A 25,281-nucleotide genomic window follows, 5' to 3' on the forward strand; every position below is an offset into this window, starting at 1 on the left:
TTTTGGTGGAGAAGTTAGTTCCAGGTCAGCATGGACTGTTTTTCTATCTGTAGTAGTTTAAATTTTTGCTTATTTATGACATATGTGTTTTAAAGACAGTCTGTTGTAATAAAAACATTACATGCTGTTTGGAAAATATTGATACACAAAACTATGTTGAAAGATTGGATTTTTTTAAAAACAGTGTTAAATTGCTGAAGGCATGATGGTATCATGGAAGAGCTAAGTAAAGCCACGGCAAAAGTGTTTTGCACCTCTGAGCAGTATGTGAATTCTGTGTGCCATCTCACTCACTGGGGAAGTATCCAGTGGTTGTTTATTAGTCATTGTTCCATTAATGAATCATATTAGGCAATGCTTGACCACAAGGACTACTTCTGATGCTTTGAATTGAGGTAGGTGCCTTTTCCCTTGCCTTGGTTTTTTAAGTTCTGTTCATTTTCATAGTAGTCACAAAGATTCTAGAGAGACAAATTTAAAAAAGTATTTAATTAAAAACTGAAATAAATGATGTAAATTACAATGTGTAAGGAACAGTGACCTGCCATGTACAATGAGCAAATGAGCATTTTTTATTACTCCTTCTAAGACTTGGGCATGTAAAATATATTTTAAGTACCTTGTTTTAATAGAGACTCTCTCTCTTTCTCTCTCCCTTTGCTTCATCTCATTTCCCTTTTATTACTTTGATGAATGATCTGGAAGCTCTGGCTGCCTGTCAAATTAGGGTAATGAGAAGAGCAAATGCAATTTTTTAATTTGTTTTAATTTGTTCTTCTGAGGACTGACGATCACTTGGCTTTATGGGTCACAGTAAAGACTAAAATGTATTTTAATTGCCTTCTAGAAACGGGTCAGTTTTCATTGCAAGCAGGGCAGGTTTTGTGACAGAATTTGTTTATACATTGAGTTTGGAATGAATTTTCTGTCTATGACTATGTCTACAAGAATAGTGCTGAGATTTATTATGATTGGGATGTTTGGCCAAATAAATTCGTTGAGTTTTTTCTGCAGAGAGCAATCACTGGTACTATAAATTCCTAGTGTCTGTGGTTACTGTGCTAAAGTTACAAACCCTTGTAAATTCGTTTGAGCAAAAGTTAAATGCTGGAATCATTTGGAAAAGATTCTAATCTTGTGTATGACAAAACCTCTAATTAGCAAAATAGCTGAAGGGACTGTTTATTAGCCATATGTATTTAAACTGTAAAACATAGTCAACATTTTGAAACTATTAACTGTTCTGAAAAATCAACACTTTTGTTTTTAAGCTGGTATTTGTTTTTTCCTGATGTTGATTCCATTTTATAATGCCTGGTACTTTTATAAAAGCATTTATATTTTCTAAGGGTTTGATTTCCTAGTAATCTATGGAAATAATATAGTCAAGTAGTATTAATAAAGGAGAGTTAAAATTTGAATATTATAACAACTGAATTGTGAAATTTTGATATATTGGGCACCAATATACCAGATATAAACAACCTTTTCTTTAAAATTTTTATACAAGAGAACTGCAAAAAATATTCAGTACTGTATTTACAGGTTCTAGATTGTTTTTGTTTGTTTTTCTTTTCAAATAAAATTTTTCACAGTAGTACACAGTGACATTCGTATGGTGGCAGCCAGTGCTAGCAAAGCTGTTGTCAACCTTTAATATCATGTTTTTCTAAATGATATTAGAATGTCAATATTAGTTCTTAACTTCTAGTTTTTCATGTATGTGGATTTAGTTTATCATACAATGTGTGTTAGTATAAAATCAAAATCTCATAATTGCACATTTTAAACACAGCTCATTAAATAATTGATAATTGAAATTTTAATGTAAATATTGCTTAAACAGTGAAATAAACAATGAAAACTGATATATATATAATCCAATAAAATAACTGTAGGTTATAGGACCTCCTCTCAAATTGCCTCTATTGTAAGATAGCCTGTGTATATTTTCTCATGTCCTGTTTTTCATTCACAAAGACTAGCTGGAGATGCTGTCACTGTAGGTATATTTTAAATTGTCATTCAGCTAACAACTTTTTTCCTGAGATCTTCATTCTTTCTTGTCATATCTCCTCTGCGATCAGTTGGTTGCACATGGGAGATAACCAAGTACTTATTTTTGGCAAGAAAATGAAAGATTTTCGGTGAGGCAGACCAGTAAAATATAATTTAACTCATGATCTGGGTCCCAGCACCATGTTTTAATTAAAGTAGTAATTAGCTTAGATAATCAATAAGCATTTGCTGTTTTCAGTTTTTCAGTAGCTTTATTCTTATTAAAGCTTATTATTAACATATGAGCTGACTTAGACTATATCCACCTATATTTGTTAAAAACAAATGCCCCATACATTGAAAAGAACGCTGTAACAACAATTGTGAGTTGCTTATTAATGTGCAGAGAACATAATAAAGTTAAGTGTTATTGTTTCCCTTACTTTTCATGTAATTACTACGGTACTTATAAGGCAAAGTTTTCTTCATCAGGGGTGGGGTAAGTATAACTTTTAAGTTAAAGATTATTTTGATTATTCTACATTATTACTACTCTTTGGGAGCATGTTTATTGTAAAGTGAAACAAGATTTTTCTGAAGATCTCCAACTTTGTGTTTAGCTATTAGTCACTTAAACCACCATCTTCTGCTAAATAGATTTCAGAACATCATATATTGTAATTTTCTTATTTACTCTTCCCTGGTCAGAACCCTGCTTTTTGCCTTTTCATAATGTACAATAATGATGTAATGTTTCTCATACTATTTCAGGCTTCCAGGGCCCTCTAGGGTGCCAGCTGCAGGCAGCAGCAGCAAGGTCCAGGGAGCCTCTAATTTAAATAGGAGAAGTCAGAGCTTTAACAGCATTGACAAAAACAAGCCTCCAAATTATGCAAATGGAAATGAAAAGGGTAAGTTTTCACCTATTACATCATTATGGCACAAGTCTAACTTGAGTCTTGTGAATTACATGCTAAATCTAATATTTGAGCAGTGTAACAGCTTTTGGGATAGAAATGTTATCAGTGGAGTTTCATTATGTTTCCTAGCTGCCCCCTCCTGAATTCTAGTTTTCTTATTTGAAGAACATTTTAAGCAAATAAACTCATTTATTTTAAAGTAGTTATTTATATACCCAAGTATTAAATCTGTTTCTCAAAAGCACTTCCTCCCAGGAATATATAAATACTATTTTCTTATGCATTTTTAAGTTTTATGAAAATTTATCCTAAAATCATAAAACTATGTTGAATTTATATGAATCCTTAGCTTCCGTTAATGTAACTATAAGTGTTTTGGGCCGTTAAGGTTGGAGGACCAAAAGTTGAAACATAATTATGATAGGTATTTATCTTTGCAAGCAGCAGGGCCTGGGAATATCATGACCTCAGTTTTCCCCAAAAGATAAATTATTCATATTTGTTTTGTTTTCTTAAAATAGTACATAATCTAAATATAAAATACTATTAGGAAGAAAGGACAATTAGTGGGATTATTTGTTAGAGGCATATTGTAAATGAGGTATATGCCACCCAGTTCTCTGTGATATGCAAAATGTGCATTTAAACTCAAGAGACTCTGCCTTGCTGCCTGTCAGTGCATAGCAGGGCAGAGGGTGTGAAGTTTACACCTGAACCATGAGGAAATCAGTGTTTTCATATCACTAGAACTTCAAACTTCTCTTCATAGTATTGAGCTCTACGTGGAACAACACTTGAAGTTACAAAGTGATACAGATATTTAGTTAGTAGAATGGTTGGCAAGTTTGATTTGAATAATTCAGCCAAGTAGGAACACTTTTGTTTGGATTAGATAATTGCAAATCATTTCAGATAGGTGAATGATTAGACAGCTTTCTCTTACTCAGATATGAATTGACAGATGTGATCTATGATTTGGACACTCTTTCGTGAAAATCTCACCCTCCGATGAAAACAAAATTGGGCAGACTGTAAACCCATGAGAGAAGAGCAATATGTCTTGATCTTGCAATATCCCCAGCTCTTGAATTGAATGAAAAATTTTAAAACAGTGTATTTGGAAGTTAAGAGTTTGTCTTTAAAATATAAAATATTATAAAATCTTTGATTCAAGGTATAAGAAATATTACTAAAGACATACTCTTCTTGGGGAAAAGGGAGATGACGTTTCCTTATCAGAAAAACATTTCCTTTTGCTCTGTAACTTTTTTAGAAAGTGTTATATGAGTTTAGGCTAATAGTTCCTGTACATGGTATGAAATTTCTAGAGGAAGCTAACAAGCTTAGAAATAGAGATGTGTTGGTTGGGTGCAGTGGCTCATGCCTGTAATCCTAGCACTTTGGGAGGCTGAGGTGTCAGGATCACTTGAGGCCAGGAGTTCAAGACCAGCCTGGACAACACAGTGAGACCCTGTTTCTACAAAAAGATTCAAAAAAAAATTAGCCAAGAATGGTGGTGGGCACCTGTAGTCCCAGCTACTTGGGAGGCTAAGGCAGGAGGATCCCTTGAGCACAGGAATTGGAAATTATAGTGAGCTGTGATCACACCATTGCACTCCAGCCTGGGCAACAGAGTGAGACCCTGCCTCAAAAAAAAGAAAATAATAGAAAGGAAATAAAGAAATAGATAGAGATATGTTGAATGGACTGCCGAAGTATTTCATTAAGCTACATTATACCACAGTTATATAATATTTTTTCAAGACATTACTAATAATGTTGGCAGAGACTTACAAATGTTAGCAATGGGATGTCATAATATATCTATATGATTGTTCTATAATGTGAAAGTTTTTTCTTTAACTTCATTTCTGTCTCTAAAAGTAAAAATTCAAAGATAGATAAGCATTAACATTTTTCCATGACCACTCAACCTCTCCTACGTATATCTAAGAAGCAGTGAAAATTAGAAAGTAGCAATATTTATAATAACCACAAGATGGAGACAGATACATATAATAAACAGTCTTTGGTCATACAAAGCAGATTTCCTTCACATATTTACAGCCAAATACAAGAGTTTTCATGGTAAATTAGCCATTACGTTTAATTCCAATTAACTAAAAATTTCGAAACATTTAAAGTGTGTGATCTCACATTGAAAAATATTTATAATATTATACATCAAATCTAGGCATTAAATGTCTATAAACTGCCAGTAATAACTTAAGCTTAAATTGCATCATATGATGCAGCCATCTGTAATTTGTTTTACATACAATATGGAATTTGCTATTAAATATAGAGTTACACTGTTACATCAATACATCCAATATTAATGTTTCTGAATCAATCATTATGCCATGCTATGTTGTATTTCCAAAATAGTATCTTAAATTGTAAGGGCAAACAAAACAATAATCAATGTTACATATAAAACAATTTATAATTTATTCTGTATTCAAATAATGCATATTTTGATAAAGATGTTTGATTGAATCTTTTTGACATGAAGATTTATAGTTCTAGCATAATGTACATAAAAATATAACATTCCATCTGCTGACAAGTTGATCTGTATCATAAACTAATTTGCATACATATCTTGGGTATGACTAAGCAAGGTGAAAATTAAACAAGGATTTTCAAAGTTTACAGTATTATAATGACAGAATTCAGAAAATACTAACTTGAATGTCCTAATCCTAGCTATTCCTCCTTAGTTGTTAAAAATTGGAACATTTAAATTAATAATATATTTTAAGTTAATAAATTAAGATATTTTATTTGAAGGATGAATCAAATTATTTGTAATGTGCTCTTTGAATGCTTCTTAATGAGTTATATAAATCAGTTCAGAAATCTGTAGAATTTGTAATAGATAATAAAGGTTTATTAACAATTAAAACAATTTCACTTTTTTATTTAATAAAAACAAACTATTGAAAGCACGATAGCTTTTCATATGTATGATTTGTAAAAAAAAATTGGCTTATTTGAAAATGAATAAGGAAAGGAAATCAATAGAGAATCACAAATTACACTTCAAAAGATATATCTAATATAATTTTAATAGTAATGCAATTCAAAAAAATAGTGTGTTCATTTTACCATTTCACCAAATGAATTAAAATATCAGAGCACACTGTAATGGATTCTTATTTGCAGAGAAGGCTGAAATAGAAATGTTACAATAGAATGCAATGCCATCTCACCATTATGCTGAAGTGGAATATGAGAACAAATCTCTCAGAACAAGTTGCGAAATGAAGATAGCATCGTTTGTAAAGCATTTCTTTTGAGAGTCCTTCAGTTTCTTCTCCTGATGGCCTGCCATTCAGAAACTGACAATGAATAATACATTCTGATGCCAGCATTTATCCATTTGTCCAGGCACCCTTTAAGAGTACTCTAGACAAATACATACTCTAAAGAAAACCAAATATCTGTTCAATGGAAATCAGATCTTGTAAAAATCATACCATGGTTCATTTGGACATGTGCTTGCATGTCTGAAGCAAATTATCTTAAGAAATTATTCTTGTTTTACAAAATCTGTGCAATAAATCTGAACAATGCTAAATGGCTTATTATTAAGATTATAAATATCTCTTTATTTGGAATCCAGTTTCTGAATTATGATCTATAAACATGTATCGTTTGACAGAGTCCCTTAGTGGAGAGATGTTTTTGCATGTTGCCAAGAAACATGCCACAGAACGTGAGGGAATACTGCCATCTTATTACTGTTTCCCACACGTGATTGTTACATTATATATGTACACGTACTGAAGAGCAGGGTTCCTTTCTCTGCTGGATTCTGATCAAGTTTCTTCTGGTGGGGGAGCTTTTGCTTGTATTTCTACTCAAAATAGCATTAGTAAAATTGATGCCAAAGATTTAACAACATTTTAATTCAACATTATAAAACAATAAAAGTTAATGAGAATTTTGCATTAGTCATGAAATTTGGGCAGCTCATTGTCGGCTAAAACACAGATGTCTAGCTCTTAAGGACTTTCTCCATTTTTTCTAATTACTGTGAAATAACTTATAAAGTCAAAGAACTGAAGTTTTAAATTTTCGAGCCAATGCAAATGTGTTTTAGTTATCATATTACTTTACTGGTGATGCTATTATGTGTTTTACTGTGACTTTTTGCTTTATTACTTAACACTCATAGAAGCCTAATGTATAATGTCAACATCATAATTTCTAAAATGTTATGAATTTTCGTGAGCTACCATAACTAGGTACATATATCAGGGGATATGACTATATAGATGTGGACATATATGTTTTTATTTATGTATATATGTACACATAATAAAGTGTCCACAAATTAAATATGCCTGTACAAAGATTACATACTGTTTTGCAACTGGCAGATGAATGTAAGCTTCGCCACATTTCACAACACTCCACAAAGTGGCACTCTAACCTTGTACATGGCACAATATAAGCAAATTCAAAATGGAGAGAGCCTCCAGGATCCCTTACAACAACATCCCATGTTTCTGTGAGTCATTATAATTGACGACTGAGATGTTATACACGCAATCATTGATGCAAGGCAGTGTGGTGAGGTGCACAAGGAGCCATTTAGTAACAAGACATATTTGGATTTGAATCCTACTTTTTTTCAACTTTTAAAAATATTTTAAAGGTATTTTGGTATGTTGTTATAAAATGAGAGCCTAAATTAATTATTTATCAAACCAGTTGCTATGGCCACAGAGCTTAATTGTTTTTTTCTTTTTGCAATACTCTGGGATGCGTAAGGTATCCTATATTCAGCTGGCGCCATCTATGTCATTGAGCACAATGTCTGCTATACTGGGAATACCTTAGAAAGAAAGATGCTGTTGTCATCATTGTTGTTGTCATTTCCTATATTTCTGAGTTAAAAGCTATGTTGCTTCAATCTAAGCAATGTACTAGTCAGTGAGGAAAAAGAAATGAACAGTTTTAGGATGGTCCCTATGCCCTTTCTCAGGCAGATAGCACTGTTGGCATCATGGTGCTAAGCTCTAAAGATAACTGAAGTTCCATAGAAAATTGTTCTTCTCTATAGTTTCCATATGTCTGTTGTGACTGCCACATTTACTTCAATGTATTAATTTTAGAACTACATTGGCATTGATCACAAGTCATCAATATTTATTTGCAAGATGAGATAACTGAACATTAACTCTGTGAATTTAGATGTTTTGTAATCATTAACTAATATCCATTCTCACATCAACCCAGAGCAATGGGTGCAAGTAGGATGCTGAAAGGGATAGTCTATAGTTTACTTTCTAGTGTCTGTGTGATGTTCTCTCCATTTTTATTCTACTCAGTGAGGAAGAAGGAAAACAGGGGGTTACCCAATTAACTTTACTGTTCTGGCTTTCTGGAAAGCCATGCCAACAGAATTTCTGGGCATGCAGAAAACACGTGGAAAAAAAGATAGTGAAAAACCTCCAAATTTTCAAGACAGATAAACCTAAGTTCCAATTTTTATTTTGCCTTTTCTAAGTTTTACTATATGTGTGATTGGGGAAAAGTTACTTTCTCTTACTAAGCTTCTATTTCCTCATTTCTAATAAGAGAAATCATAAACATATTGTAGATTATTATGGGTTTAAATGAGATACCACGTATAAAGAGATTATAAAGTATTAAGAATAGAGTAAGCAGTGGATGAATAATACTATTTGGTTATGGTGGCATTGGCAATGTGGATGTGGAGGTGGAAGGAGAGAAAGCAGAAGAGGGAGAGTGGCAGAAAATTGCTATTTGGGGACCAGAGACAAGAGACAGGACTGTAAGCAGAGACAGTCTATGAAAATGCAAGGTACAAATCCATTTCAGGAATACCTTTAAATATGTGCAGTAGATGTCTGTTCTTTTCCCCATACTGAGAAGCAACAATATCAACATTCAGAAATGTGTCATTGGGTCTAGGCTACTTATTACCGAATACATAGATGGCAGAGACTAGAATTTGGGACTGCACCTACTCTGTAAAAGCCACAGATGCTGCCATTTCAGCTGCTATTGTTGTGCAACCTTTCTTGTGCGCAGTCCGGAAAGCCTCTTATTATTTCAATGCCTTCCTGATGCACAATGACCTATGATTTGCCCTCTTAATGAAACCTGAAACACCTCATTGCTGCTGTATAGAGACAGTCTGGGGAGAGATTTAGAGCTGAGCTTAGGGAAGTATCTTATATGTGTGTACTCACCTGAGAATGATTTTACAGCTGTTGCTATGACCATTACTGTAGGTTGGATGTGGATGTTCCTCTTATTTCATTTTTGGGTGTAGTGATGTTGAAATTCCTCTTCTGTACTTGAACTTCTATAGCAGTCTACCTAGTTAATATCTTCAGCTTGTTTTCTCTTTTCTAAGGAAGGAGCGCTCTTTCCTATTTTTCTTGTCCATTAGCCACTTAAAAAGTGTCCTGACTAGTTCTTTTCTACCTTCTCCCCTCAACCCTACCACATCTCTGATAGGAGTCTCCTGACTTCTTAACCTAGTTGCAGACATACAGCATGTACTCACTAAATATATGGCTAAATCATGAGAAAAAGGAAAACCTGATGGGCATGTTTTGTTTTTAGTGATTCTTTGCCACAAACTGCTAAATATCCAGATGAACTCAGAGCTGGCTGAAGTTCTGAAAGTTCAAAGAGTGAACAATGTCAATATTGTATAGCTGTGGAACATTTAATGAAGTTAGCCAATTTGGGTATGCACTGTCATAAGAAACAACCCTTTAAAACTAAAAATGTCAACAGTTTTCATTATCTGTGAGACTGTTCAACCCTTGCTGCTCAAAACATAGCATCATCTGGAAGCTTGTTAGAAATACAGAATCTTAGGGCCCACTTCAGACCTGCTGAGTCACAGCATGCATTCAATTGGGTCCTCTGATGACCTGTGTGCACATTAAAGTTTGAGAACCACTGTGTTAAAACTTAGCATGTTAGAAATTCTAATATGATTATAGAGTTTGGTCTCTAGAGTGACACAGTGTGTCAAAACCTAGCTCCACTACCCAGTCGTCATTAGCTATACTCCATTGAATGAGTTGTTTATGCTCACTAAGCTTTGGTTTCCATAAATGTGAATTACAAATACAAGCCCTTCCCACCTCATTGGATTGTTGTGAAATAACTTAGTTAAGGCCAGGTATGGTGATTCATGCCTGTAATCCCAGCACTTTGGGAGACTAAGGTGGGAGGATTACTTGAGGTCAGGAGTTGGAGACCAGCCTGGGCAACATAGTGAGACCCCTATCTCCACAAAAATTTTAAAAAATTAGCCATGCAAGGTAGCAGGTACCTGTAGTCCCAGCTACTTGGGAGGCTGAGATAGACTACAGAATCTCTTGAGCCCGGGAGTTTGAGGATTCAGTAAGCTATGATTATGCCACTGCACACCAGCCTGGGCAACAGAGTGAGACCCCATCTCTAAGAAATTAACATAATAATTTAGTTAAATAACCTTCAATTAAATGCCAATTAGTGTAATTATATTTGTAATAATTACTAATATTATTTTCATTGTAGAACAAGAAATATCACAAATAATTTTGAGATTAATGTAATAGAGTGATGACGAATTCAATGGGATGCCCTCATCTTCCTCTTAACAATATGCCCAGTAGAATAGGCTTTGATTTTGGGGGGACTGTATTTCTCTCCAACTCTGTGTCCTAATATATGTATGTATGTATTTTTAGTTTAAATAAATAGAAAAAATTTTATATAGTTCCCTAATATAATTCTATAAATGTTCCTCCTGCCTAAAGGCCTACATATCTCCCTTACGTCACCTATCTTGATCTTACTATGTAGCCCTCTGTGAGCCCTTGCCACTCTGATCTGCTCTACCATTTTCCTTCTCACATGCCACTGAGTTGACATTTAATACATGTCACCATGCAGTAGCATTTATCTTTTATGACTGTATTTTCTACCATCTAACAATATTATAATGTGTCTTAGAGTATCTTGGATAGAGTAGCCACTCAGTAGATATTAACAGATGATGTGCCTAGATTAGTGTCCTATAAAGAGTTAGAACTGAGTATCATTAATTAATATTCCTGGAAAGAGTAGAAAATTAGAGCCTTATGTAATATGTTGGACAAAAATCGGCAAAATACTTAGGTCATTGTGTGACATGCATGGGCATAAACACCATTCATTGAGTTTGAGAAAACTCATTTTGTTTGAAGGAAAAATTCTTAGTTTTCAACTGAATATGGCTAATTAAGAAATAAAGTTTATTGGATATAATACTATTATTAAAGGCATTTATTTGATAATTACTGTTTTCTTTGTTTCTATATCAAGGGATAGTGTTGTAATTGATAAGCCATTGATCTTGTCCTCCTGCATTTGAGAAATAGTATAACATAGTGGGTGATAGGATTAACTGAGAATTCAAACCAAGTTCAGTTCTCAGTTTTGTCACTTACAAATTATATAATGTTGACCAAGCTATTTAACCTCTTTTTTCCTCGTTTCTTAATGCATAAAATTGGGAAAATAATGGAAACCTCATGCTGTTGTTAGCAGGATTAATTGAGTTAATATACAACAAATATTTTGTTCAGTGCCTGACATGTATAATAGGTGCTATGTACATAGTATAATATGATGAATAATACAAATATGGTCTTTGCTTTCATGGAATGTACAGTACAGTGGAGTTTATGGCAGACTGATAATAGCTATAATAGAGGAAATGGTACATTGTGGACAAAAGTAGAGGAGCCACCTAATCCAGACTTGATGCTATTTTGGTTAGAGGTGGGTGTTGGAGTAAATTTTCCCCCCCCTGAGGAAGTAAAATCAAAGACTAATAAGGAGAAATTAATCTGGAGCAGTATTTGGCAGGTGTTCCTACATGTATGTAATCAATCTTCTCTATCTGCTACTGAGAATCATTCAAATGATGATGAAATGTTATCAGTCTCTGAAAGGGTTGGTGAAATAAACTTAGAATTACTTGCACTTATAGATAATAAGCAGAAGATTAAAATCCATTAACAGACTGTGAATGTATTTGAGTAACTGGAAGTTTTAAAGCTTGTTAGATTTGTCTTAAATCAGTCAACACACCTATTGCTTTTCAGAGCAACCTAGTGTTTGTGTATGAACTGAATGTCTTTCCATAATTATTCCAAACATGGACACAATTATAGACTTTACATGAATGCTGAAAACAGATCAATTTATCATCATAATCTTGAAAATTTAAGTATATCATGTAAGCATTTCAACTTTTCAGTGAACAACTACACTATAATGTAGAGCAGCGGTCCCCAATGTTTTTGGCACCAAGGGCTGGTTTCATGGAAGACAATTTTTCCACAGACTAGGGGGAGAGAGGATGGTTTCAGGAGATTCAAGCATGCTACATTTATTGTGCACTTTATTTCTATTATCGTTACATTGTAATGTATAATTAAACAATTATGCAACTCACCATAATGCAGAATCAGTGGGAGCCCTGAGCTTGTTTTCCTGCACCTAGACAGTCCCACCTGGGACTGTGACTGTGACTGGTGATGGGAGACAGTGACACCCAAAGTGTGTTGCTTATGTCCAGTCTACTTCAGAATCTGGTTTTGGTTGCTGTCACTGCAGGAAACCCTGCTTCACAAAGATAGGATGTTGGAAATAGAAGCAGGCTTTTCAGTGCTTTTGTGGAAATCTCAGGATATTCTCCCTTGACTTTAAGCCAGAACATAATGGACATTTGAAGTTGTCTCAAACATACTTTTAAGGCCACCGTCATTTGCGATCTCAAGCAGATGATCCTTTCTTAACACTGACAAAGTCAATTCACCTGGCTTATTCACAAATGGGTCATGGTGCCATTCCTTACCACTTAGGGGGTCTTTTGTGTTTTGGAAATAATACTCAAACTCTTTTGAAAGCTGAGATAGGTGATCATGCACCATCTGGGAGAAAGAAGGCCCTGGCTCAGTCTCTTCCAAAATCTCTGCTAATGTTTGAAAAACATGTCAAAAATCCCAATGTTCACTCATTGCCCCCCACAATTCCAGTTTGGCTTTGAATGCAGCCACTTTATCTGCCGACTTGAAGACAGCTGTCGCCCGCCTCCCTTCCCCAACCCCTGAAGTGACAGATTGAGTTCGTTGAGCAGATTGAATATGTCACACAAGTAAGCAAGTTTTGTGACCCATTCTATATCACTGAAATGTACTGCCAGTGGTGACTGTTTTTCTAAAAGAAATCTCTGGAGCGGCTCTCATAACTCAAAAACTCTGGCCAGTGATCTACAAATAGAAAGCCATCTCACTTCTGTGTGTAAGAGAAGACATGTGTGCTCTGTGTCCATCTCCTCACAGAGCTGTGTGAACAGATGTGCGTTAAGGGCATGTACTTTAATGTGGTTGATAATTTTAATCACATCCTGCAAAACATTTAGTTCAGGTGACATTTTTCAGCTAGCCAGCATTTCTCGATGGATGACACAGTGCGTAGACTCACATTCAAAGGCAACCTCCTTGACCCGAGCAGTGAAACCAGAAAGCTGTCCAGCCATGGCAGCCACTCTGTCTGTGCATATGCTGCCACCAAATGACCAATTCAGTTTTCCTGGTACGTAACCATTCAAAGACTTGAATAGTTCTGCAGCTGTGGTGTTGGTTGGCAACAAAAGTGCACATAACATATCCTCATGCTCATCTTCTGAAAAATGTATCACACAAAAACAAGCATTGTGGCCTTGTCAACATCGCTAGACACATCAACTTGGATTGTGCGACACAGTGACTCATTAATCCTCTCTAACAATTGTGCCTCAGTATCCTGTGCTGTTTCATCAATTTATCTAGTTATGGTGCTGGCCGGAAGAGGAACACGTTCCACCTTTTGAACTTCAGTCTCTCCTAAAAGTTCACAGCAAATGTCCTTAGCCGCAAGCAGGATTAACTTTTCACCAATAGTAAAGGGCTTCTTAGCTTTAGCAATGCAGTTAGCTACTAAGAACGATGCTCTAGGTACAAATTTGATGAAGTGGTGGCCTTTAGTAATTGCTTCTGTTCTTCGTGTTCACGTTTTTTTTTTTTTCTTTTGAAAAACTCCAAAGGCTTGTCTTTTAATGCAGGGTGCTTAGTCTCCATGTGGCAAAGCAGTCTTCAAAGTTTCATGCCTTTGTTGGATAGCCAGTTATCAAATATTATACAAAGCAGGCTTGGAGAGTGTGAATCACCTGCTGCAATGAACCTGTAATTTAAGCAGGACTGCCGGTATTTTCTTTTAAATGTAACGTTAATTTTGTTGGCAGTCTTAGGTCTTCTGCTGTCTAATCATTGGGTCTTTCCCCCTTTTCAAAGAAGCTTTCCAGCAACATTTGTTTTTTACTTATTTTGCTAGGGTTAGCTTGTGGACTTAGCAAAACTGTGACTGAGATAAATATGCAGTCCGGGAAAGCAGCATGAACGGAAGTGGTAAATAAAATAATGGGTGGGCTATGCATGGACTAAAATAAGTGTTGGATTCTGACTTAAAGCCTGCCACTAGATGCAGCTGTACAATTGAAGTATATTTGCTCACTTGCCCCTATGAAGCCTGCCACCAAATGGAGCTTGATTGTCACTTGCCACTCACTGATAGGGTTCTGATATGAGTCTGCAAACCATTGATTTGTTATGGTCTTGGTGCAGTCAAACCTCTCAGCTAATGATAATCTGTATTTGCAGCCACTCCCCAGCACTAGCATCACCGCCTCAGCTCCACCTCAGATTATCAGGCATTAGATTCTCATAAAGAGCACAACCTAGATCCCTCACATGTGTGGTTTACAGTAGGGTTCTTGCTCTTATGGGAGTCTAATGTCACCACTGATCTGACAGGAGGTGAAACTCAGGCGGTGATGCAAGTGATGGAAAGTAGCTGTAAATACAGATGAAGCTTCGCTCCTGGCCCGCCACTCACCTCTTGCTGTGTGGCCCGGTTCCTAATAAGCCAGAAACCTTTGCTAGTCTGCTACTTAGGGGACTGGGGACTGCAGATCTGGAGTATATATAGATATAGTTTTGTACTATTAGTATTAGTTTTTGCCAGTTGAAATGAGGAATTGTAGAGAGTAAGAATTAAAAGTCAAAGTTGGTATACCAATCCGTTTAAGAAAATTTAATGTTAATATAAAATGCATTTATTTATAATATTGTTAAGATAAATTTCAAATATCAACTGTTATTTTAGGTACAGTTAGTTTCTAAAAAATAAAATCTGCCTAACTCACAAAAAGTCAACTAACAATTTGATCTCTTTTCCTTTCTCTTTTTGTTATTTCCTTCATTGTATGTCAATTTCCTCTCTAGAAAAATGAGTAAGGCTAGTATTCTGTACCAATTGGCATGATTTCATATGGTTTATCATGTGTTTTGACTTTTTTAAAGAAGACATTTAAAATATAAGTATTGTAGTTTTACATTTATAAATATTTAATGAAATTTAATGAACTTTAATTCCTGAATATTCTGAAAAGGATATTCTTTATAAAATTGTGAGTATTTTATCAAAACAGATTTACATCTATTTTTAAATAACTGTATGTTAACACTGCCAAATTAACATCTAATTTAATCATACCCTCACCAACTCCCCCAAAATGAAAGAGGGAGGTATTCATGGTTGATGAAATGTAAGTTAAATGACTTGACCAGAATTATAGAGTTTCTAAATGTTAACATTTGAATTGAGGTCTTCTATCTGTAACTCAATCCTCTTTTATTCTATACCATGTTATGAAATCTCTTCTTTGATTTAGTTTTTTGTTCTTACAAATAAGACCTGTAATCAAACATTGATCAGTACTAGAACAGTCATATGAAATTCACATCATAATGTGACTTCTGAGTGGAACACAAGCAAACACTAGTGCATTGTAAAGTACTTATATGACAAATAGATTTATTTTCCTATAGCTGTCAAAAAGTAGCTTGATTTTCTATTAGGTGTTAGAGTTTGTTCAGATCACTATAGGAGACTGTAGGTGTGCTGGTTAAAAGCAGAGTCTCTGAAATCAGTTCAAATGCAGCTGTGTGACCTGAACAAGTTATTCTCTCTTTGCCTCAGTTGCTTTATAGAATGAGGATGATAATGTTAATATATACCTTGTAAGATTATTATACAGACAAATAGATACATATATAGATATAGATAGATTGCTTAGTATATTTTCTGATCTTTGGAAGCAGAAACTTCTATGATTATTTTACACAAAGAAAATAAAATTAACAAAAAAGCTTAATTATGATTCATAAGTATATTTAATCAGATAAGAATTAGCTAAACTCCCAGATTAAAGCAATTTCTCAACACGCATTATACCGGATATTTTTATAAGGAAATGTGGAATATCCATTTACTGGTATGAGCTACAGTGGTAGTTGGAAAAAAATACAGAGAATTGCTTAGGAGAGGGATGCTGTTTTATTCTTAGATATCTGTGACTAGCGAATTCATTTGGGTAAGAGTAATTTCAGAGGGGGAAAAACATGCTTTTTTCCCAAAATCAGTGCCTCTCAAATACTCTGAATTTTTGATATGTGGTTAAAAAAAAACCCAAAAAAACAAGCCAGTCACATCACAGACATAATTGATGCAACATAGCATGTCTCTTTTCAGTTCAGAGGAGAGACACTTAATTATTTATCGATAGTTAGGAAGTACCCAATGGTGTGGTGTAAGTGATCAAGACTAATCAGCTTTTTTCTTTATTTTTTTATTCCTAACAATGTCCAGATTCCTCCAAAGGACCTCAACCCTCTTCAGGTGTAACTGGTAACATGCAGCCTCCCAGTACCGCTGGGCAGCCGACTGCCTCTGCCATCCCTTCTCCAAGTGCCAGCAAGCCCTGGCGCAGCAAGTCCATGAATGTCAAACACAGCGCCACCTCCACCATGCTGAGCATAAAGCAGTCCAGCCCAGCCACCTCTCCCACACCATCTTCAGACAGACTAAAGCAACCCGTCTCAGAAGGGGTCAAAACTGCTCCCTCGGGACAGAAATCCATGCTTGAAAAGTTCAAGCTGGTCAATGCCCGGACTGCTTTACGCCCACCGCAGTCTCCCAGTTCAGGACCCAGTGATGGTGGGAAGGATGATGATGCCTTTTCTGAGTCTGGTGAAATGGAAGGTTTTAACAGTGGTCTGAACAGTGGTGGCTCAACAAACAGCAGTCCCAAAGTGTCACCTAAATTGACCCCTCCAAAAGCTGGAAGCAAAAATCTCAGCAATAAAAAGTCCTTGCTACAGCCAAAGGAAAAAGAGGAAAAGAACAGGGACAAAAATAAAGTTTGCACTGAAAAACCAGTCAAGGAAGAGAAGGATCAGATGACAGAGGCTGCTCCAAAAAAGACCTCTAAAATTGCAAGCTTGATCCCAAAGGGTAGCAAGACGACAGCAGCCAAGAAGGAAAGTTTAATTCCATCTTCCAGTGGGATTCCAAAACCAGGCTCAAAAGTGCCAACAGCAAAGCAAACCATTTCACCTGGCAGCACAACAAGCAAAGAGTCTGAAAAATTCAGGACTACCAAAGGAAGCCCTTCCCAGTCCTTACCTAAGCCTGTAAGCACTGAGAAAGCAAGTGCATCTAATTGCCCTGTTCCTTTGGAAGGAAGGGAAGCCGGCCAACCTTCTTCTGGTTCCTGTACTGTGCCGGTGGCACAGAGCAGTGGGCAGAGCACAGGAAATGGTGCTGTCCAACTCCCTCAACAGCAGCAACACAGCCACCCAAATACTGCCACAGTGGCACCGTTCATTTACAGGTAAGGCGGCCTCTGTTCATCCACAGTCGTAAAGATGTTTATAGGTCTGCATACTCAGAGTGCAAGAAGGAAGGCTGCGGGAGTGGTGCTTTATATTGTCGTTTTGGAACAATGTTTCATTCTAAAGATAGAGACCTAGAATTTAATCTGGAATATTAGTCTAGAAGAAAACCTACAATATGATCTAGTTGTATTCTCTCTGTCAGAAATTGAGGCCATCAAAAATTAACCTACTTGCTATCAAAAACAAGATAGAACCCAGATGCCATGACTTTCTCCTGTGTTTGTTACTGTTACTACTACTTTTATACTGCTACTATTACTAATAGTAGTCTTTTAAAAATTATTCTTGGTTTTATCGAGTTTACAGGTATTTTTGTTGTCACGCTTGGGAGAAAGTGTACCATAATGGTTAAAGACGCAGGCTCTGGACTCAGATAGATGTGAATTTAATCCCCAGGGCTGCCACTTACCTGCTATATCACTTTGGACAAGTTACTTAACATCTCCTAGTCTCTTCTTCTTCAGCTGTAAAATAGGTATCACAGTATACTTTGTAGTGTTGAGAATATTAAAAGAGGTCATGTATATCACATGTTTACGGTGTATCCTGTCGTACTGTAAATGTTCCTTAAATGTTGTTTATAAGACATTACTTTTTCAATGTACATTTTATATTAATTTCCTAACAGCTAGGCATAAGTTTTTAGGTAAAAATAATTACTTGTCTATTTATATTTTGTTTTTATATTTTGCTTTTTATTTTACTTCGTGTTTTCTTTTGTAGGTATTAAAATATACAGTGTATGCTATATGTAAAAATATGCATCCTACTACACAGTTGATAAAGATAGCACGCTCTGCCTGTTATCCTGTGATTTGTTTTCATTGATTAGAAATATGTCAGTCATGGCTGTGTCCCCAGTTTTATTCACTGCCTGGTTAGTAAGGAGATGGCCTAGGGAGGAACAATGTCTGCTTTTGGGAATCCTTCTTTCAGGTTGACAGTTTAACAAGAAGGAGAAAATTTTATGAATAGGAAACAGGACCTGCTATAATTAAGACAGGGTCAAGACCATACAGTTTTAAAATTTATTAAATTTATTAAATGTTTTTAAATAAAGCAAATAATTGTAATAATTTGTTTTCCCTCAATGAAAAAGCTAAGTGCTTTTTTTCTGGGGCTTTATACAATCAGCAAAACAAAATTATTACATTTAATCTTTTGGGACACCTCAATTAAGTCTTACTATTCATACTTTAGTACTAGTTATTTATTCATTTAAAGCCTTTGTATTTGGATCAGATGGGAGTCTGCAGCTCTTTCTGACTCCAGGGTCCCTATCTGACAAAATAAAATTTAAAATGTCAGAATCATAATCCACATTTTAAAAATATAACAAAAAATCATGAAGTTTTAAATATGTCACAGTCAGCACCCCTGTGGATTTCAAATAAATTCTGTAAAAACATCAGTCATTTACAAAAATCTCAAGTGAATTTTGTAGCAAAGTGTAAATCTAGAACTGCTATTTTAGTAAGCTTCCTTCTATAAGTAGCAACAAGCTTTTTTGTTTTTTTGGATTATTTGCAATAAAATATCCAGTGACTATAAATTTGTTGGTTTCCATATGAAAATGTAACGTTTAACTATTAAAAAGAGGGAGCAGCACAGCTTCGAAATTAAGTGTGGATCCACCGTGTGACCCTGACAAGTTCTCCATTCCCTTTGAGTTTTTGTTTACCCTCTTTAAAATGAAGACTATAAAAGTTCAGTAATGTAGTCAAGTAGCTAAGAAAACAGGCTATAAAGTCAGTCTTATGCTACCTTTGTTCAGAAACAGTGTCTTGTGATGGTTGAGATGAGAACCTCTGGAGCCACATTGCCTGGTTTGCAGTCTCAATGCCACCACTGGTAGGCGATGTGACCTTGAGTAATATATTAAAAAAAAAAAAAAAGATTTTGAAGCTCAAGGGATAATAACAGAAACTACTTCATAAGGCTATATTTAAGATTAAGTGAGTTGATATTTATAAAGGGTATAAGAACAGTATCTGCCACGTAGTAAACAACCTTCCCCAAACTTCAGTGTCTCTTGCTGTAAAGTGTGATTGATAAAGAATGCCTACCTTGATTAGTTGTTTTAAATATTAAAGAAAATAATTCCATGTAGAATTTCTAGCACAGAGCCAGGTTTGAAGTAAATGACATAAATGTCAGTAATGATTTTTATCAGTATCAATAATATAAGATAGTTAGAAATAAATAAAACTAGTAAGAAAACTTTACACCTCAGTCTACATGTAAGGCAATAATTGTTTGAAGTCTTTTATCAATTCAGAACAATTTTATAATTGATAATATATAAATCCTCTCAAGGCATAATAGTTAATATTTGTGCTTTTCAAATGTAGGTGGAACATGTTTGTACTACAGAGTCATGATGTTCACACTATGTAAGCCCCGATGTTCTTTCTGCCTCTCACTGCTCCAACTCCACGTAACGATCCTTCTTGAAAAATCTCTAACACACCGGGCCTAGCTAGAAGTCCAGTGCACTATCCATTGTAGCACAGAGCCAGCCAAAACCTTATCCATATTTTATTCTTCTCTTTCAATCATTGCCTCCCGACACATTCCATTTTAGCTAGTCCTCCTAACTCATCTTCTCAAACATACTTTCCTTCAATCAGACTTGCTTTCCATTTCTACTTCCCCTCTCCTGGTCCAAGCTATGTCACCACCAAATCTCACCTCGTTTCCACTGAGTCTCCAAGCTTCCACTTTGGACCCTTTACGGTAACATCTTTCACACAGCAGACACTCTGCCCTTCTAAAAGCATGAGCCGTGTATGTCATTTCAGTTACTGAAGCCATCTCTTAGATTTCCATAGCACTTAATAAATAAAAAATGCCACACCATGCTCTTCGCTGTATAATCTAGTCCACCATCTAATCCCCTAGCCTCACTATGCTGTTCGTCTAGCACACTGTATCCTAGTTTTGCTCTTTCTCAATATACCAACTCATCCCACTTTATGGCCTTTGTCATATATGTTTTCTCTGCCTGTGACACTCACTGCCAGATCACTGCAGCCCATCTTGTCATTAGAGCTCTGCTAATCTCCAACATCTCCAACCATCTACACCAAGGAAACTTATACCCTGCCTCTTGCTTATTAACTAGTGTGATTTCAGCCACATCCTACTTTAATGTAAGCTCATTGAAAGCAAGAGTCTTATCTTTCTTATTTAGTAGCATAATTGCCCACAACAGGGCCTACCCACAGCACACACCAAATAAAATTGGTGAATGAAACACCATCACCTTGGTTAGACTCACCTGCTATGAAAGAATTTTTAAAATTGCTGAAAATGTATAATATAACAGAAAAAAAAATTCTGAAACTGCCCACTTCCTATAAATGAGAGGGTTTAATTGAAATATAAACAGCTTTAAAACTTTTGAGGAATTAAACCATACCTTCTTTTCAATGCATTCATTCACTTGTTTTTTTTCTTTCAACAACTAACAATTAAATATCTATTATGCATGAGACATCAAGGGTAGAGTGAAAAATCACACATGATCAGAAAAATTACTGTTTCTGCAGTGTGTAAAATGGATTGTGAGAGAGGCCAGGGTAGGATGAACCAGATTAAATGTATACATAAAGGACCCATTTACTGACTTTCTAATTGTGTCACTTCTACATTTGCTCCTTGGCATTCTACTGTAAGAAAGATTTATTTTCTCCTCACAATCTATTTATTTAAATTAGATAACTACGATTTAATGTATTTCTACTATATTTAATGGGATATAATTTATTGCTCTCACAATTTATTTTGATGCTTAAATATTTCCAGATTTGGCCACTGGGAGCCCCTTCAAGATGGCTGTGTGTCCTTGCAATATACCCCCTTACTCTTTGAGCTCTTTGAGAACTTTCATTATGGCTCAAGTTGTTCTAGGCTGATTTTATACTTTTCCTAACTTGGCTTCAGCTTTTATCTAAGGAGCCCTGATTTCTTTTTGTGAAAAGTGATGCATAAAAACTAAGATTTCACTGCTTTTAAGTTTTCTAAGTGGTCAAAACTAAGAAGTATATATAGATATACACATATACACATACATTTTACATAATTATTTCAGTATTTATGTAATTTATTATATATAATTATATATATAATTACCCATATATATTGGAATTGGAAATACTGTTGTATGTGTATAATATATACAACAGTATATATTACAGAATATAATATAGAATATATAATAGTATACATACTATTATATATTATACACACACACACACACACACACACACATACTCACATTTCCAACTCAACATCACAGGATTTATTCTTCTATCCATACTTGGATTTTCTTTCATCAGCCTTGAGAAACCTGGCATCTCATTATCCTCAATATGTTTTTTTTATTTGCTCAACTCTCCTGAATCTAACGAATCTCCCATCCACACTGGACTGCTCTTTGCCCTGACAATTTCCCAGCCTGGCCCCTTACTGTCACTTGTCTGCCTTTCCAGCAGGAAGGAAAGAGAAAAGCAAGCACATTACTGGTTTTTGAAAGATATGTGTTTTTCCTTTCCTTTATAAGGCAGAAATTACAATACTATTAGTTAATGTTTCTGGTTCAAATCAGTTCTATTTGTGTCCACATTTATGACTATATCCATATCAAGATTAACTCATAGGGAGATATATTTCTTGAATATAAATCAATATGCAAACACTCATATTTATGGAGTTGGAAATTTGAAGTTTCGTAACGTCTAGGATTTACTACTGAATTCCTTTAAGTAGTAAGTAAGGAACAACATTTAGGGTAAACCAGTGGATATTGTCGCATTCAAATATTGTCAGTTATTGACTTAGTGACTAAGCTGTCTGTCAGCTAAAATTATTTGACTTCTGGAAGTCTTAATTTCTTTATCCTACAGCAACTACATTATTGCATTGTGGTAAATTTCAGTGATATGCCACAGGATGAAAAAAACATAGGCACAGCACTTGGCACATAGTAAGTGCACAAAATAGGTAATAGCTTTTATGATAATCATTGGTGTATTTAGACTTTTAGCAATTATACTATGAATCTTAGTAACAAGTGAAGGGCTTCGCTTATTAGAACTCTAAATAAATATTATTTTTTCAATGCTATATCTTGTAATTTCAATAGCTAAAACATGATGAACATCTTGTAAATGCACAGCAAGATAGTTTACACAGGGCAATGTCTGGTAAATATTTTGAAGGAATATCATGATAACCATTTTTCATTTTTCCAGTCAATATGAGGGAAATATGATATCAGTTTATGTGGAGACAGTGAATTATATCACTGTAAAATCTACTATATCTGTCAAAATATACCTTTTGATTAGAAGACACTCTTGAATCTGAAGTTCTTATAAATTTTTTCATAAATCAACCCAAATCTTTTTATTTTACTGGTATGAAGCATGCATAAAAATGGAGAACATGTTGGGAGTCTCCAGAGATTTAACTGAAGTTCTTTGATAATTTCTATAAAAGCCAAATCTTTAGCAGTTAGCATCAATTGCCCCTCTATAGACTGGAGTTAAAATCTATTTCTGCTTTAGCAACAGACGATGAAGTGGAAGGAAATACTAGAGAAATGCATGGCTTCTTACATATATAGAGTAGAGATTTATGGTCCCATTTACATATGACTACCAAGGACTTCTAAGTCTTTTTTTACAATCATTTGAAGCATATTTTTTTCATGTTCCTTTCATTGATCAATCTGTTTTCATATTATAGCTGGTGTAGATAACTCTTATAGGGAATACCGTAGAAAATACACCAAAAAACTTGAAAATAAGGTAAATAAGATTCTCTTATGACTTAAAATAAAAAGACATAAAAGAGTGATCAGCCAGAAATATGCACTGCCACATTTAAAAAAAAAAAAAGGCTTCCAAGACAAGACTGAGCTGTCAGAAATATGAACACATTTTTTAAAAGGCTGTCTCAAACAGGCGGAGTGGGGACTTAAGCAATGGAATTGAGCATTGGGTCTTATATATTGAGGAAGATAGCCACGAATCAGCTCCTGAGGAATGCTTTTTAAGATCTGTTTGTTTAGAGCAAAGCAAAATCTCTAGTCCCAAAACACATTCTGAATATTCTTTTGCTCCAGATTTTCTTAGAGGGAGATAGAATCTTTATTGCTAACATGGCCACAAGCATTCTGGCTCCTCTGACAGCTGCTGGTCTTGTTCTAATAGGAACCAATTAGCACTGGGCTTTAGACAAACATCTCAGTGAAGTACTTAATGTGACTCAGCATCTGAGAGATGAATCTGTGAATACAGAGTCTGCAGGACTATAGGCCAACCCTGGCTCACAGCCAGTTCACCAAGGCCCTGTGCCTGTGTGATTCCTCTTGGCGGGGAGCCAGTCAGCTCTCCCTGGGGTCCACAGTCTTACTGCATACTCTCCATTTAAACTTCTTCAGCAAGTAATAAAAATCCTTAGAATACTGCTGATGATTTTTTCTCTTCATTCAGAGACAGTAGGCTAAGAAAGAGGTCAAGGAAGAAGAGTGGCCCACAAGAAATGAAGCCAAGTGGAAGAATGGGCTATGGTAGATGTTAGAAATGAATGTGGAGGGACTATTGGTAGACAGGGTATATGAAGAAAATTGGAGGGGCAGAGAAGAAAAGAAGTAGGCTGCACAAAGAGCAGATGTGTTAGCTATTTAAATATTGACCAGAATTTCACATGCCTTGAGAGTATGCCTTTCCAGGTTTTTAGTAATAATAACAGTTGATTTCAAATTGTTTTGCAAGGCACATATTTTTCTCTGTTTCTACAGATGACAAACTGAAGTTCAGAGAGGTGAAGTAACTTGCATTGTCACATGAGTTAATAACTGTTCATTGGTGGGGCCAGATTTTACATCCAAGCCCAGTGCATTCACCATTATACCATGCTTCCTTCCATATGCATTATCTGTCAGTAATACTATTTTACTATCACTGTTAATATGATTTATTCATTCATTTGTCAACTATTTGTGTTTTTTTCTTTTTATCCATAGGACTCTGCTTGACAGGTTTATCCCATATTTGTTGAGTGAAATCTATATGCTAGACCTGTGGCTAGACATTGGGGTACACTTGTGAGCTTAAACATGGAGAACAGAGTCTAGTTGGGGAGTTTAACATTAATCAAATAAGCGTATTAATTTTATATTACCAGAGTATGAAGTGCTAAAAAGATAGGTCCAGGGAGCACTAAGTGCTTATAACTGGTGACTTGATCATTGAAATTAGGGAGGATTCTTTAAGAAACACTTACTTGAACTGAGACTTGAAGGGAAATACTCAACTGAATGAAGTAGGGAGGAAAACAGTCAAGTGCAAGACCCTGTTTAGGCAGGAAACCATGGAAAGCATGTGAAAGACTCCTGTGGCCACAGTGGAGAGGATAAAGGCTGCACTGTGCCAGATGGTGCTGGAGAGTAGACAGGGAGAGACCATGCAGGGCCTCCTGTGCTC

At 35.4% G+C, this 25,281-nt stretch overlaps 1 protein-coding gene across 3 annotated transcripts in view; it reads left to right on the plus strand.

Annotated features, from left to right (window-relative positions):
- Positions 1–25,281, plus strand: part of NAV3 (neuron navigator 3) — a 332,556-nt gene that overhangs the window by 136,745 nt on the left and 170,530 nt on the right. For all 3 annotated transcript variants that reach the window (XM_069491594.1, XM_069491595.1, XM_069491596.1), the window contains exons 7-8: positions 2,770–2,909; positions 16,701–17,724. In XM_069491594.1, coding sequence (XP_069347695.1) covers positions 2,770–2,909; positions 16,701–17,724 — 1,164 coding nt within the window. The remainder of the gene's footprint in view (positions 1–2,769; positions 2,910–16,700; positions 17,725–25,281) is intronic.

The sequence above is a fragment of the Eulemur rufifrons genome, chromosome 16, assembly GCF_041146395.1.
Source record: "Eulemur rufifrons isolate Redbay chromosome 16, OSU_ERuf_1, whole genome shotgun sequence".
Classification (NCBI taxonomy): Eukaryota; Metazoa; Chordata; class Mammalia; order Primates; family Lemuridae; genus Eulemur; species Eulemur rufifrons.